The sequence below is a fragment of the Semicossyphus pulcher genome, unplaced genomic scaffold, assembly GCF_022749685.1.
Source record: "Semicossyphus pulcher isolate SPU_LCO1_2020_fin unplaced genomic scaffold, fSemPul1.0.p SCAF_3, whole genome shotgun sequence".
Classification (NCBI taxonomy): Eukaryota; Metazoa; Chordata; class Actinopteri; order Labriformes; family Labridae; genus Semicossyphus; species Semicossyphus pulcher.
This window is the reverse complement of record NW_027211704.1, coordinates 6,232,138-6,247,839: the sequence shown is the minus strand read 5'-3', so window position 1 is coordinate 6,247,839 and position 15,702 is coordinate 6,232,138. Positions and strand designations below refer to the sequence as shown.

The window sequence follows — 15,702 nt, the reverse complement described above, 5'->3', positions numbered from 1 at the left end:
TGGCATCTCCTCGGTCTGGCTGAGGAGAGCCTTATCTGAACTTTCTCTGCTGATCTGTAGATGGCAGTGATAGCATGAGTATGAATAAACGGCCTCCACTGAAATATACTCTATTTACATTTTTGCATTGGGCATGCAGCCTGAACCCATTGAGACCCTCGCTGTAACGTAAATCTTTACACTTTTCTCTCCGTTTTGCAAACACACTCATTTATATTCAATTGCACAAGAGCTGAGAATACTTCCGCGCAAGCTCCCAATGCAGATTGACTTTGGGTTCACATTTTGTAAATCTCCAAAATTTCCAAAATGAAGACGGCATCTGGAGTCGTGTTGTCTCTGTGTTTTTAAGCAGCCCCCGAGAGCCTCTCTGCCTTCTCTAAGTAGCTGAGCCCAGCACAAAGCAACCATTGTGAGGCTGCTCTTTAAACCCATCCCAGTTGCTGAAAAAGGCCGGCATTCAGCAATACCCAGTAAAAAACACAGTGCCAGGGCCAAAAATCACAGACTGGAATCTTGTCTGAGGCCCATGAATTCACAGGATTTGTTTAGGAGGTATTCATGCCGTTTTTTCTGTTTGTCACACTGCCGAGCTTCTGAGACGGAGCTGACCTATTTCCCTAATTGCACTGTCACACACAGAAAGATATAGTGCGCCTCAAAAATACTGTTTCCACAACAAATTGGGTTCAGACAACGGATGTGGGTTTTGCACACAGAGGACCGTTATAAATGTAGGACAGACTGTGCACGGCACATTCAGCGGGATTTCAACCCCATTGTGCTTTGAAAACCAACGACAACATTTGCTGTATGTGTGAATTTTGATGCAACAAATCTCCAAGACTTGACTTTCACATGTTTTATGAAGCTGCTTTTGCAGCCTCTGAGTTATGTGGCTGCAGGAAGCAGTGACCTGCTAAAGGGCACATTAACAGATGTACTTGTCGTTATAAGTTTATTTAATGTTAAAGTAATTACTTAAATTATTTCCCACTTCTTGTATGTTTTAAATTTGTATGTCAATCAATCAATCTCTATCTGCATATGTTACCTAATGAGGTGGGGGTCACTGTTATGGTTACAATTGTCTCAGTCGTTTTCTGTTTGTTTGCTTGTTTGTTTTACTTAATTAATGGTGGGAGGAGAGAGGATTAGTTGATGGGGCCTCTCAGTCACTTTAATGAAGCCCCTGACCAAATAACCCAGTCTGTGGAGGACAACTAGGGCAAAGCATGAAAGAGAATAAAGTTGAAATGTTGCGATTAAAATCAACTTTCAGTATCTGCGACAGGAAGCCAATGAAAAAAGAAAGTGTTTTTTATATAAAAGATATTTTAAGACTTTTTCCCATTTAAACTTTATTTTCAAAATGCAAAGAAATGAATCTTCATAATACTTAAAGTTTAATATACTCATCATAATAGCATAGCAGCCATTTTCCTCTGATGTCACACTCGGGGTAGGAAGCTTGTGTGCTATCTTATTGTTGTTTTGCTGTATTTCAAGTTGCAAGTGGAAATCTAACAATTGTTCCATCGCTCCTTGACTGATCAGGAAATAAGGCTGGAGGGACAGTGAGCCATATTTCAATGTAAAACAACATATTTTATAACCTAAACTATTAGCTGCCTTTAGACAACAGCTACCTTTAGCTTTCAATCAGTTTTTAATTTACCCAGATGTCCACGGTTGGCTCCGGTTGTAACTCTTGATTTTCCTTGCTGACGGTCGCCATAGTCATAGTAGATTACGGTTTACTCGCAACACTTGCAGAGTCCAGAAAAGCAGCCGCTTAGCTCCGCCTACCCTCTCTGGCAGACCAACCACTGCTGGCTGATGGAAAACGCGTCACTAACTGGGCGCGGCTTGTGATTTTTTCCACGAAAGTCGCCACAGACACCCAGTCTGTAATAATATTATCTACCGCAATCGGAATGTCACATTATGGTATTATCCTTTCCTAAAAGTGTTTAGAACTCCAAACATTTGAGCTTTACTCTAAGTTTCCACTTTATTCTTCTCATTTCTTCTTTTTTTTTAAAAAGCAAAACAAAAAGCATTTCCTCCTCTTATGTTTTCGTTATGCTTGGCCCTAATCCTCTTCCGTACCCATCATACACAGTTATGTAAGAATAGTTCTGTTGTCTTGCACTGACTTCTATATCTCTCAGTAAAACCTGTGATTGCAACATCATTGTTATTCTGCACATTATGCAACGAGGTGAAGTTCAGGTCATTTAAATCAAAATAAACTTTCCCAAACGAGATTTGGGCACCCACCTGGGAAGCAGCGGAGCGACCACTGGGGGGCCACGGACCACAGATTGAGAGCCACCTCTGTATACACATGAAGGGGGTGGAGAAGGGGGAAGTACGCAGCCACTCAGGGCAGACGGGCACTGTGGAGCTAAATATTCATCCCCACTTAACATGTCAATCAGGATTAATGCCCTTACAAACCTCTCCTTTAGGTTCACCCAGGTCCTTTCACTGGTGGAAGAACCGGAGCCGGGGCAGAGGCGCTGATATATAAGGCAGACCGGGACAGGACAGGAACACAACAACACCAAAGCCCTGCAGTTTCAGTAGCGCACAGCGGAGCGTCGCCTGGACTTGTGCTTCACGTCTCTGCGTCCTGACAGGCGTAATGACTGATCACTCACACATTTGAGAGCGTGATCCATATCGACTAACATGTCAGAGCTCCTTCAACTCACACAGCTCCGCTCTTTTTAATCATCTTACGCCAGTGGATTACTCATGCAGCAGTTTCTGAGGCTGCACATGATTTTATTTGCATGCGGACAAACTTGCAGGAGCTCATAAGTCGCTTTCTGTAAACTTGCTCCAGCGTAAACAGTCCTACTTGTCGCGAGCGCGTGAGCACTTTCCCCGAGATGGAGTTGAAGAGCGCGTGTCGTATGTTTCTCTTCCCGGTGCAAATGCTCTATTATATCGTGAGAGCAAGTTTGTTTGCGCTGTTGCCCAGCAGAAGGAAGGATCTGACCAGGGAGGTGGTGTTGATCACCGGAGGAGGACGAGGCATCGGGCGTCACCTGGCCAAAGAGTTCGCCAAGCAGGGGGCCAGAAAGGTAATGTCATTTCACTGGAGACAACTTGTTGCACACACATTTCTTCTTCCAAACACTTACACTAGGTAACTACAGAGCTGCAATGATTAATCGATTACCTGATTGAAAGGAAAGCTGATAACTGATTAATCATTTCAGTGATTTTTGAAGCAGTTATAAGAATGGCCACTTCTTAAATGTGAGGATTTGCTATATTTTTCATTTATGGTAAAAAAAAAAATACAAAAAACAAAGTATTTTGAAAATGTCACTTTGGGCTCTTGGGAATTGTAATTGTGAGCTTTTCCACAGTTTGTTGGCATTTACAGAATAAACAAATAGGCTAATCGACTAATCAGGACAATAATTAGCAGATAAATCTAGTAATGAAAGCTATTTTTGAAGCACTTTGTTTTTGCAAGTGTTAGTTTGTGTCCAGTGGTAGTAGCTGGGCAGCCTGACCCCCCTCCCCACACCTCTCCCTCCCAGTAGTCCTGTCCCAGGTGTATTGTTGTTCCGGTGTTCTATGAAAGAAGGGATCATAACCTCTAAGTAGCCTAGTTGGTCCTGTGAGACTGGAGGCACTGCCCTTCATTTTGGTTCAAGCATTGCACAACAACCTAAGGTCAACACGAGGGCAGGTCTGCACAGCCTGGATGGCTGATTGAAGTGATTAAGAGCTGTACTGGGCTGCCATCATTCTGCTAAGGTCTGAGAGTGATTCTGTTATGACTGACATGTCCAGAAAGTGTATTATCCAAAGATTCAGACTGTGGTAAAGGCATTGACGGTGTGTTTATATATGTGTGGTTGTATTTTGGAATAGGGGCCCGTGTTCTGTAAACCTCACTGAAGCTGCTTCAAAGCCCAGCACACAATCACAGCCCTGCTATTACCCAATTAGAAGTTCTTGTTATTTTTTGACCAGACTTTGCACTGTCGTAAAATCTGCCAACACAACCAAAGGCTCCGTAATGCTTTTAATAAAAGCCAGATTAGGTTTTGTTTTCAAGCATAGCATGAGGACGTGAGATTCCTTTTATGGCTGTGTATGCAAAACGAAATGATCCCAACAAATGGAGGAAGAGAGGAACAAATAACATAACATTATCTTGTCTAATACTAATACCGCTTTCCCACCTAAATTTAGGGTGTTGATGCATTTTTTTAAGACCCGGGAAGACCTGCTTATACATGCCAATTGTCTCTGTTCCCATTGCCAGTGAAGTATACTCCTTTCGGTCTCTTTTCGGCTGCGTCACCGTCTGACGTCACAAACACGCCCGAAACAGGGTTAGCAATCAGTGAAGATGTTACGGTGGTTAGGTCTTTATTGTATCTATTACTCTTTCAGTCTGTTTATCAAACTGGATGCAAATTAATTTGTAACGATGTTCGAGCGCTGCTCGGACGGAGATGGGCAGAATTTGTAGCTGAGATGACGAGAGGTCGCAGAAGTTACCATTGGAGCATAGCATCGCGCCGGAAAGGGGCGGAGATTAGAGTGTCGACCCGGGTTTTGTGTTCCCTCAATGCACATCAGAGCTGAGACGATAATTACCCGGGTCTACTGCAGAGTCATTTGACCCGGGTCTGAATACCGATTGTAACCTTTCCCACTAAGCAAAAAAGCCAGGTGTTAGCGGGTTTTTTGACCAGTGGGAAAACAGCTCAAGGTGGTAATTCTAAGCTTATTTCAAAAGGCAACTTGACTTGGTTGAAGTTCCTGAAGACGTTTCACCTCTAATCCGAAGCCGAGGTAGAAATATAAGCTTATATATATATTGCTTATATTTCTAGCTCCGTCCACAAGTCAGTTTAGAACTGAAGAAGCCTTTCGGATGAGAGGTGAAATGTCTGCAAGAACTTCAACCAAGTCCAGTTGCCTTTTGGATCAAGCTTAGAATTACCATGACCTGGATGACTGAGAACCTTCACTGACATGTTACCAAGAGGTGGTAGTTCTACCCAGACAGTAACTGACTCTAATGGGGTTATAGGGTCAGAAATATGATGATTTTTACTCTCATGATTCATCATCTTTTCCCTCAATAGGTGTCGAGGAGAGTTTTATAGCTCTTTGGAACTGATTCAACTGTGTAACACCCTGTCCTATACATCTTCTAGACAACACGACTCAACTGAACTCACCTTTATTTATATAACACCTTTCATACCATCGTGCAGCCCAAAGCCCAAAAGATAAAAACAACACTTACGGGAAATAAGAACAAACATTGACAACAATAGATACAACTTTGCAAGACTAAGATATTACAATAAATAAGAAGGAAAATAAGACTAAACAAACACCAAGGATAGAAAAAGATGTTAAAAACTCTGGACTCGGGCCATAACAGTCATAGGAAGCCAGATTAAAATAAAAATTGGCATCATAAAGAGATCAAAAAGTTTCCTGATAACATTGACAAAGTTTGGTAATTCATTGGATGTCTTGTTTGGAAACCCTCACAAATCGAAATCAGTTTTTTAGCAGCTCCACCGGTCCTGGTGATGTTAGAGCACCCCCTAACACTCACCCATCAAAACCATGCCCCCTCCCCACCCTCCCCATCCCTCACCCTCCCCATCCCTCACCCACCCTAACAAGCAGCCGTCACTTGGGCCTGTGATGCTCCAGCGGCTGCGTGTAGACAGTCGCACATCTCTGCTGGTCGGGCTCTGTTCCCATCAGCATTTCCAGCTACGGTTTGTCTACCAACCCAGTGAGTGAGCATTACACAGCTGAATGCCTGATGAGCCGCCGGTGTCCCTTTTAGCTGTAATGTGCTAATACACAGCAGCTCGATTTTTGATCACCTCAGATGGGAGTCATCATTACACATGGAGAAACGAGGTGGTAATTTCCCTGGTAGAAAGCTTTGAGCGGCCCAGCTGAAAGCTGTGGGTTATAATTATCCCTACATGTGTGACACGGGCTCCACGTCTCAGATGCTCTCTCAAGGCGCAATTTTAGCAGCTTGAAAACATTGCTAAAAGCTCAGTGAAACACTAACTGCCTCCCTCTGTCTTTCAATGCCATCTCCTTGGGGAATGAGCAAGAAGAAACCGGTGGGTTTTAAAAGCTTTACTCTGCAGCTGCACAACAAAGGATGTCACCACGCTTTTCAGCACCTCATTGTTGGTATTATCAAGGTGTGAAGGCTTTGAAAACAACACCTGGGGTAATGCGTATGACAATTACTCCCTGCCTAAAGAGATGCTAAAAGGATACAGGGCGGTAATTATGAATAGGGCTAACCTCTACGAACTCGCGCTCACCCCTGTTTGAGCCCCTTTGTGATTGGCAGCCGGAATTTCCTTTTCCCTCTGCCTGGGCTTTGGTGTTTTCACGGTGTGAGGAAGACTAACTACAGCGTTGATGAAAGAATCCGGCGAGATTGAGAGCCGGGGACTCAGGAGGGGAGCCAGGTCTTCTTGTGTGCAGATAGAGGGGAGGAAGTGTTGCAGAACGAAGCTCAGAAACAATAAACCAAACCAAAGTGTTTTCTAAAACAGCATCCAAGTTCAGAGCACAGCGAGAGGCCTTTCAGAACAATCCCTGCAAATAACTAACAAGTTAGAACAACATTCTTCTTCAAAGCTCCTTTTATAGTATATTTCAATACCATGGCAACTACTTTAGAAGAAAGTGTTTGCAGAAAACAAAGATTTTAACGTGTTTGTTAGTTTTACATAAGGAGAGCGCTGCTAGAAGGATGAACCAAAGCGAGGGGGCACTGACAACAGGTTTTATGTGGGTGTGCGCGTTGTGCTAGAGGCGGGAAGCACACCGCTCCCAGCTGGGTATTGCCCTGCGACTGACCTTGCTGTCTCCGCAGTAATTAGACAGCGGCAGGCGACTGCCTCCTGAACTCCTGCTGCCCCCTCTGTGTGCCGCCTCTCTGCTGGCCCATACAATGGGTGTGAAAAGGAGGGTTCAAACCCACCCATACATTCAGACCTGGGAGATAGAGTATCACTGTAATTCAGCTGGAGCTACTGGGGACTCTGAGACTGCAATCTAGCTGTGTCGGAATAATCTGGAAAAAAAGCAGCTTCTGACTGGGAAAATTAAGTTCCTAAAGTCCAGATAACAACTTGGATTGCCGAGTTGACAGACTTGATGTCATAACATGGCAGATGGAAGTGCGTTTTGGCCTGATGGACTAAAAACTTTGAATGAAATCATATTTTGCTTATAAATGATCTCATATGTAAATTTTAATATAATAATTCAACATTACATTGTTGCCATAAGTTGCTGTCCCGCTAGAGTTCCATATTCCGACTTTGAACACACCAAAGTTGACAGAATGACGTTCCAACTTGGAAAATGGAAGCACCCAAGGAGCTCATGGGATACAGCAGGACACCACAGCCAGTATTAGCATCTGCACTCTCAAGGTTAAGCATTGCATCATTAATTTGTCAATCAGAGAGCTTTTACTTGCAGCATGTGTTCACGTTGAGTCTTGTTGGAACAATCGATGGTTTATCACTGACAGCAAAGGCGGCCCGTGCAAGGTCAATTAAAAACTGTTGTCTTACTGTGTCTATCGGGACAGCAATTTGGCCACTGCTTGTTTGTTTTGAGGGTCTTGTATGTTGTGACGGGTGATAAACCTAATGAATTAAATAACATTGAAACAGGAGAGCACAGTTTGAGTGCTGACTTTTAATGAGAGCTGTCAGCTTTGTTTGTAAGGCTCAAATCCTATTAAAAGCTTTCGGTTATTTATCAAGACCTGTCTGCCTTCGCTGATTACTTAAATGGGCTTGCAAATGAAGCAAACAGAAAACCCAATCAAAAGCAACTCAAACAAGGGCGGTTCACAGAGAGAGAGAGCTGAACCCTTATTGCTTCAGATCTGATAAAGAAATAAAGGACAGATTCCAGACTGCAATCAGGGGGCGTCCCTGGAGCTTTAAAGTGTCAGTGTTTCCGTGTTTGGTTTGCTTCTGACACTATTACCATCAGACACGCGCTCGCCGCAAAGCAACACATTAATTTGGTGATTTTTAAGGGTTGTGACTGTGAAAATTAACATCCTGTCATTGGCAGTTTGTAATGTTTGGCTTTAGAAAAGGCTGAGCGCATTTAAAAAGGTTGGCACGGTTTGAAAGTGTCCCGTTACTGCAAGATGACAGGTTCAATCCGCACACATGATGTGTGATCATCTAAAGCAATAGAACCCTCACAAGAGATATACGCTCTCTTATGTGTGTGTGTATGTGTACACACACCCTGTATGTCTGTCTCTCACATACACAAGATCACTTTCCAAAAGACTTTTTGCTCAAATATTAACCTTGGTCACGGGCGACCGGCCAAATCCCACACTGGCGTCCTCAGCACTTCACACACGCACTGTTTTCAGACTCCCTGACCAGAAATGACGGGGCTCATCTGCCCAACAGGCCGTGTAATCTCTTTGAGAATTTGCGTTTGAGAGATGAGGAGGGCTCACCCCCTGATTTCATTACCTTTCCCTGACCCCGAAGACTGACAGATCTAATTGCCCAATCACTAGTCCCCCCCCACCCTGTCCCACCCGCACCTCCATCCCACCCCATGTTCCCTGCTCAAATGACCGGCCTTCATTTAGTCTCCGGGTGGATGAAGAGACAGTTCATTCACACAGCAACCCCCAAGCCTTTAATCTTGCTGGAAAACTATTTGTTGGAGTGAAAATGGCCTCTCTGTTCTCTGAATGAAAAGAACATTGCTGCCCAAAAGACCTCCAGAGTTCCTCCAGGTCTTATTGCCAGAAATATTGCGCAAAACATACGTAATGTTTTGTTGAGGACTGACTGCAAAAACAACCCTTTTTGTTCCATTTTAGGCAACAGTTCAGTGGATTTGCTTCCGATCTTGGAGCGGTGTCAGTGCAGAACATTTCTCCATGTATTTAAAATGTCATTTCTTTGCTTAGGTGATCTTGTGGGGCCGCACAGAAAAGTGCCTGAAGGAAACAACTGAAGAGATCTCTCTCTCAGGAACAGAGTGCCATTACTTCCTGTGCGATGTGGCCAACCGGGAGGAAGTTTACAAGCAAGCCAAGGTGGTTAGAGAAAAGGTAAAGCAGCTTCACATTTTGAAACACTTCATTACATATATCTGCAATGCCTCTCTGTCTGCTCTATATTGGCTCTGACCTGCTCGGTGTCCCATCTGGTGTATAGATTACACTTCATCTGAAATGTCTGAATAAGAGCGGGGGATATTACTGACAGCTCTGCTGCAGCACAACTGCACCATGTCATGAAAAAGCAGATATCTGACAGTGCTCTTTTTTTTGTGCTGTTTCAATCTCAGGTTGGAGATGTTACAATATTAGTGAACAACGCAGCTGTGGTCCACGGCAAGAGTCTGATGGACAGCGATGACGACGCCCTTCTGAAATCCCAACACATCAACACCATGGGACAGTTCTGGGTAAGAAACTAAACCAGAGGCAGTTTGCAGGAAGAAGTAGGGGAATTCCTCCGAGCAGATTACCCTTATCATTTTCCTTTTCTGATTATAGCATGGCGGCATTTATAGCAGGCAAACGCAGACTTGTCAATCATGCTTCCTATTATGGCAGGTTAAGTGGGGTATTTCCAAATCTCCTCTCAGCTCCTGAAACATCAGAGGGGTTTTGAAACTCATGGCATTTTTATTTTGAATAGAGATGAAAAGACTGTGTCGTATGCAGACAGAAATGCAATTATCACCTAAATGGAAATGGAAATTTAATCTGTGGTTACACTGTGAGCCTGTTTCTCTTGTCTGTTCTTCTTTTCTGAATATATTTCACCTTCTATTACCAAGCTTTCTTCCACCTCGTCTTTATTCTTCCTTTTCATTCTCCATTTATCTTTCTTTCTTGCAGACTACAAAGGCCTTTCTTCCTCGGATGCTTGAGCTGCAGCATGGCCATGTAGTATGCATAAACTCCATCCTGTCCCAGTCCCCCATCCCCGGGGCCGTGGACTACTGCACCTCCAAGGCCTCATCGTTGGCCTTCATGGAGAGTCTAACACTGGGCCTGCTGGACTGTCCCGGCGTCAGCTGCACCACCGTGCTGCCCTTCCACACCAACACAGAGATGTTCCAGGGCATGAGAGTCAGGTAAATAAACATTTTTTAAATGCCTTTATTGAGAGGACAGTGGATGATGTAGGAAACAGGTGAGTGGGGGATGACATGCAGCAAAGGGCCGAGGGGCCCTGGGGCTCACGCAATCTAACCGCTGAGCTAAACCGACGTCCCTAAAAATGCTAAGTTACACTAAGTTTTATTTTCAGCCATGCTAGCAGCTTGGCTCTAGGGAGAGTAAGTTCACCACTTTGGTGTTAAATGAAATATCTCAACGTTTGGATGGACATTTTTCATTCCTGTTCCCCACAAGATGAATCCTACTGACAGTGTGGATTTGACTTTTGCCTCTAGCACCACTGTTTGGTTGACGTTTGTGGTTTATGGTTACATGTCTTGACAACTATTGATTGGATGGCTGTGAAATTGGCCATGTATACATAGAAGTAATGACGATAGCCCTGAACATAGTCGTCCCAACATTGGTCAGTAAGAAGATTCATTAGTAGAGCCTTCCCCTTTAAGGAGGGTGGTCTTGTAGATTACATATCCATGCGATTTAGTACTGACAGTACAGTACGGGAAGTGAGTCACTTCAGTGTGTGAGTTAAAAAAAACTATGAGCACATAACACCAACAATACTGAACATTGATACTTTGAGGGTGTCTGATAGTGCTGAACTGTGTAAGGAATGTTCTTGTACAGGAGTACATCCAACCCTCCAGTTGTTGTGCAATAGCTCACATCAACAGTTATCTAAAATGTGTTGTTATGCTGCCATAAAAAACGTGTCAAGCTCGCTGGTCATTTCATTTTAAAGGTTTCTTTATAACCAATGGATACGTATTACTTTTATCACTTTATTTCAAAACTACTCTTTGTCTTTGTCAGGTTTCCTCAGCTCTTTCCACCTCTTAAACCGGAGGTAGTGGCCCAGAGGACTGTGGATGCAGTCAGAGCTGACAAGGCCTTCCTTTATCTGCCCTGGACTATGCATGCTCTTGTCATTCTAAAAAGGTAACACAAATCACATTTAACATTGTTTCGTCTTTGTTTTAGTCCTAAACTTGTTTAGGTTCTCTTCACTTAAATACATGCTTGACATTCTTGTTTCTTGTCTTGTTCCACTCTTTAGCTTCATGCCACAAGTCGCACTTGAAGAAATCCACAAGTTTTCCGGGAGTTATACCTGCATGAACACATTCAAAGGAAGGACATGAACCTGGATTGAGCACAGTTTGGGAACAAAATGAGCAGCTCTTGGGTGTAATGAAGGGAATATGGACCTTAAGACATGAGGAAGTGGAGGAGGCCCCATGACAGTGTGAAGACAAACACTTAGTGGACATGAAAGGTGGTCGCTTCTGCAGGTAGAATTAATCGATAAACTGCAGGACACACCCTGGTCCCATTTGTATGTGTGTGTGCAGGCGTGTGTGTATAGTATGAAGGACTGAATGCCATTCTCACTTTGAACAGAAGCCATGCGTAGCTCTGTACCAGTAGTTATTCTGGGAGTATTTTGTGACACTTGTTTTAGTCTGTTTTTACACTTCCTTTTTTTATTCTCCTTTTAACTTGTCTTTGAATCAAAACCAGATAATAAAATGGAGTTTTAGAGACGCGCCGTGTTTCTTTGTGCATGATGAAAACCGAAAAAGTGAACACTTGGGAGGTACATATTGTTTTGTGTCTGGGTTTTGACTCCCACGGCAGTGTGAAACACCTTTGATTTATTCCAAGCATGAGATCAGTGACTGTGACAGACGATGTTGTCAAAACATAAAACGCACGCTTGGGGGGGCATAATTGTGTTATTGTTTGTTCTCTGCTGTCACAAAATGGTGCAGGGGGATGGTGTAATTCTCCATAAACACAATGAACTCAAAGCAAGTCGGTCAGGACCTCCTCCTCGCATGTGCAGGAGTGGTCTAAACGGCACAGAATGACACGGACTGCTGTAGCGAATGAGCCCTGAAGCACGGCACTCGTCTTACGGACCCAGTTATTAAAGTTAGGAGTGAAGTTCTTGTTAGTTTAGCTCATTCTCACACAATCTAACAGTGTCTCAAAGTGCTACACGACTGTTGTTGTAGATCATATAAATGTGATTTGCGCTGGTGTAGCTCCGTAGTTAAATCGTGCGTCCCATGTACAGAGGCAACAGTCTTCGATGCGGCTGCACCCTGTTCGACTCCCACCCTCGGCCCTTTGCCACGTGCCATCCCTATCTTATTCCCTCATTTCCGACACTATCCACTGTCCTCTCTGTCAGTGAAGGCACAAAAAGCCTGAATGTGATTTTCATTAGCAGAACCCCAGAGGCTAATATTCCACAAAAACATGATGGGACAATATGGAGCCTCCTTTGCTGTGTTGCAAATGAATGATGACACTTATCAATGCCAGAGTTTCACAATTAACCTTCTGATTGAAGATATTGTTGAGGAAATAGAAACAACTATTGAACTGTACTTAAACAAAGGTCTTTTCCCATGGCAAATGTTCAAGGAGCTTTTGATGTAAAACAATCAGATCAGTGCCTCAAACCAAAGAGGAGAAACTGATGATGTTACCTGATGCTAGCTCAATGAAACCCTTTAACTGTAAACAACACAGGAAGTCAAAGAAATAGTACCAATTTGGGAAACGTGCTTATTGGCGTTCTTCCCTAATGTTAGAGAATACCAATATGACTCTGCACTAAATATAAAACTAAAGCCAGCAGCTCATTAGCTTAGCCTAGCATAGCATTAAAGCTTAAAACCAAGGGGAATCGGTTAGCCAGGCTTTGTTAAAAGATAGAAAATCTTCCTTCTTTCAGAGGTGCTGGAAGTTGCATTGAATTTCACACCGCACTTGAAGCAAGAAAGGCCGAAATAAGCTCAAAATGTTTCAAAGTGAAATAGCCTTGGGGAAACAACAGCACACCGCTGTCTAAACCGTGTCCGTTGCAGGGATGTTAGGGGGAAGCCTCGGGGTGGATGTCCCAGTCCTGTGTTGACATATCTCTTTCTACTCCGCTCACATTTTCACATTGGTTTAGATTTTATTTGTTGAGGAATTCATGAATAATATAAACTCGAATAGGCGCAAAATCCAGCAGACAAGCATCCAACAGCTTTTGCACGAAGTCTAAACTGCATGGACTCTTTTCTTTCTCAGGCGTTTTGAAGGTTGTTGCACTGATCAGTGTTGCTGCAGGTAAACTTAAACAGGTCAGCACCTTGCAGTAATGGTGCCTGTTTGTCATTGTGGTGCCCTGCTAGTGTTTATGCTTGTTTGTCAAGGACTACTTAAACTCCTAATAGAACACCGAAGCATTATTTTCCCCATGGAGCCTCAGTTACACAACAAGGTCGATTATTCATTAAGCAGTTAAAAGACCAGAGTGTTTGTCACCTAGTTCCTCTATCTCCAGTCAGCACACAAAGCCATGTCAATAAACAGCTGTTGTCCTAGCTGTTATGTGTGACACCTGTAATTTCCAGAGCTCGCTGGTGCATAGAGGCCTTTCTGAGGGATAAATATGACATCAACAGAGAGAACCAGGCCTCGCTGGAAAATGGAAAGTGCAGGTTATGTTGCTAAACAAAAACACAAGACCATTAGGGAGCATGAGCTGCAATAAAATAACTAATGAGGTTAAAGAGGGGTTGTGCTCTTTTTTTTTTTACATCGCAGATGGTGCAGAAGGAGTCGGAACTTGTTAATGTTTAATGAGATGAGGCTAAAAATCCGACCACATTGAGGTTTATCACGATGACAGACGGGGCTGTGGTAAAATAAAGGGAAATACCACCCTCAGCTGCACTTCTTTTAATATGTGCAGCATTTGTTGGCCTCTTTATGACGCTTCAAATGTCCATGTCTGAATTAGGAAACATACAAAGACAGTACAAAATCAGGTAAAGCCATACTGCTAGAAAAGAAACATTTTTTCAAAGAAAACTATGTCAACGCAACATTTAGAATGACCACAGCCTATAATGTCCCAGCTGCATATAATATAGCACTTGGTAAGATGATCGTCTGTCTAACCGCTCTCTCTTTTACGCCACATTAAATGGCAGTTAATGTTATTTGACCCCCTGAAACGTATTTGCTTTCACACATTAAACAGACACTTTGATTAATGTGTTGAACTGTCGTCCTTATCTACAGACCTGAAACGAGACATCATATTTTCATTCCCTGTGTTTGCTTACCGAGATGCTCTGATTGTTCCCCCTGAGACTGTAACGAGTATATTTAGATCAGAGCAAAGAGCAATGTTCAGCGAAAATGCAACAGAGCGCAAATTTGTGCTTATCCGCGGGCCGTGCTGTGTGCTTTCTCGCTGTGAGGTTAATCATGAAGCCGTAGCTCTTAATATGGAGGGTTGTATGTGCAGCATGATGATAAATATTGAGCCTAAGTATTGACGATAATAAAACCAGCCAGTACTTAAAAGGATACAAGTACAATGTGGCCATTTAAACAGACAAGTAGAGTCTATGAGGTGTTTGGGTTCTATGAGTTCATTCACACAGAACTTTGACCTTGCAGCCTTTGCAGTAATGCCTCAACAACTAGTGATAACCTGTGTATGTATGAATGCAGTTGAACTACAAGCAAGCTACTGCAAAGTGAAAGTGATTCAAGTAGTTTCATTTTTACAGTTAAATACTGAAACTATAAACAATTTTGGTACATTAAAATAGGATTATGTGAGTAATCCTGCTTTGTGCAAAACCCCCACCTGGACACTGTAGTTTATTAAAGAGGGGGTATTATGCTGATTCACATGTTAAGACATACATATACAGTGTTGGTTGTCCAGACTAAAGGTGGGGGAGTTTCAAATCTGTAGGTAAAAGTATGTTGGAGTAATCCCCTGCTAAAAAGTCTGCAGGCTGCTGTGAACGCTCGCTTTCAGACAGACTTCTTCAGACGCTTCACTTTGTGATGTCACAAAGTGGAGGAACTCTGTATTTGGGCAAAGCAGTACCTCCTGCCAATGGCACAGTTCAAGGACACGCCCACCAGGCAGCTCAGCCTCTGCCTCGGAAATTGTTTTCACTCCACCGCTCTGCTAAACGGTTCTGCTCGTCAGGTTGGTTAGGAACGTCTTGGAGAAAGTGTTTCTTTGGCTGTGAAGGAAAGACATCAGTGTTCACTCTTCCAAAGGACGAGAGCACCAGACGTTCATTTCAAATCGAAAAGTGAAGTTTGTTCTTTGCAGGCAACTCTGTAACACTGCCGCAGGGTAGGACGCGTGCCTCAAACACTGATGCTGGCCAAAATGTAGTATGTAAGCTGTATGCAAACAAAAGCAAAATGTGCAGTGTGCCAAAAATACCCGGATGTCGTACTGATTCAGAGAAAATCTCCAGTATGCATCGGACCAGTCTACCTCACCTACTGTATCCCACAATGCAAAGCGCTGGAACGTCACAACAACAGTTAAAATAGCGTACAGCAGCAGCATTCCAGCAGAAGGGGGCGCTATAGCCTGGCAGCATACTGCAAAATGAATTTAAAAAGCTCCTCCAAACTACATA

At 43.3% G+C, this 15,702-nt stretch overlaps 1 protein-coding gene across 1 annotated transcript; it reads left to right on the top strand.

Annotated features, from left to right (window-relative positions):
- Positions 1–2,448: 2,448 nt before the first annotated feature.
- Positions 2,449–11,781, top strand: dhrs3b (dehydrogenase/reductase (SDR family) member 3b). The gene is made up of 6 exons (XM_069678658.1): positions 2,449–3,095; positions 9,011–9,154; positions 9,394–9,513; positions 9,953–10,191; positions 11,051–11,176; positions 11,295–11,781. The coding sequence occupies exons 1-6, from the start codon at positions 2,901–2,903 to the stop codon at positions 11,377–11,379; spliced, it is 909 nt and encodes a 302-aa protein (XP_069534759.1). The 5' UTR covers positions 2,449–2,900; the 3' UTR covers positions 11,380–11,781.
- The last annotated feature ends 3,921 nt before the right edge of the window (positions 11,782–15,702 follow it).

Coding starts and splice junctions, on each gene's coding strand:
- dhrs3b (XM_069678658.1), top strand. CDS start 2,901: ATGGAGTTGAAGAGCGCGTGTCGTATGTTTCTCTTCCCGGTGCAAATG. Junction 9,155..9,393: donor CCAAGGTGGTTAGAGAAAAG/GTAAAGCAGCTT, acceptor TTTCAATCTCAG/GTTGGAGATGTTACAATATT. Junction 11,177..11,294: donor GCTCTTGTCATTCTAAAAAG/GTAACACAAATC, acceptor TCCACTCTTTAG/CTTCATGCCACAAGTCGCAC.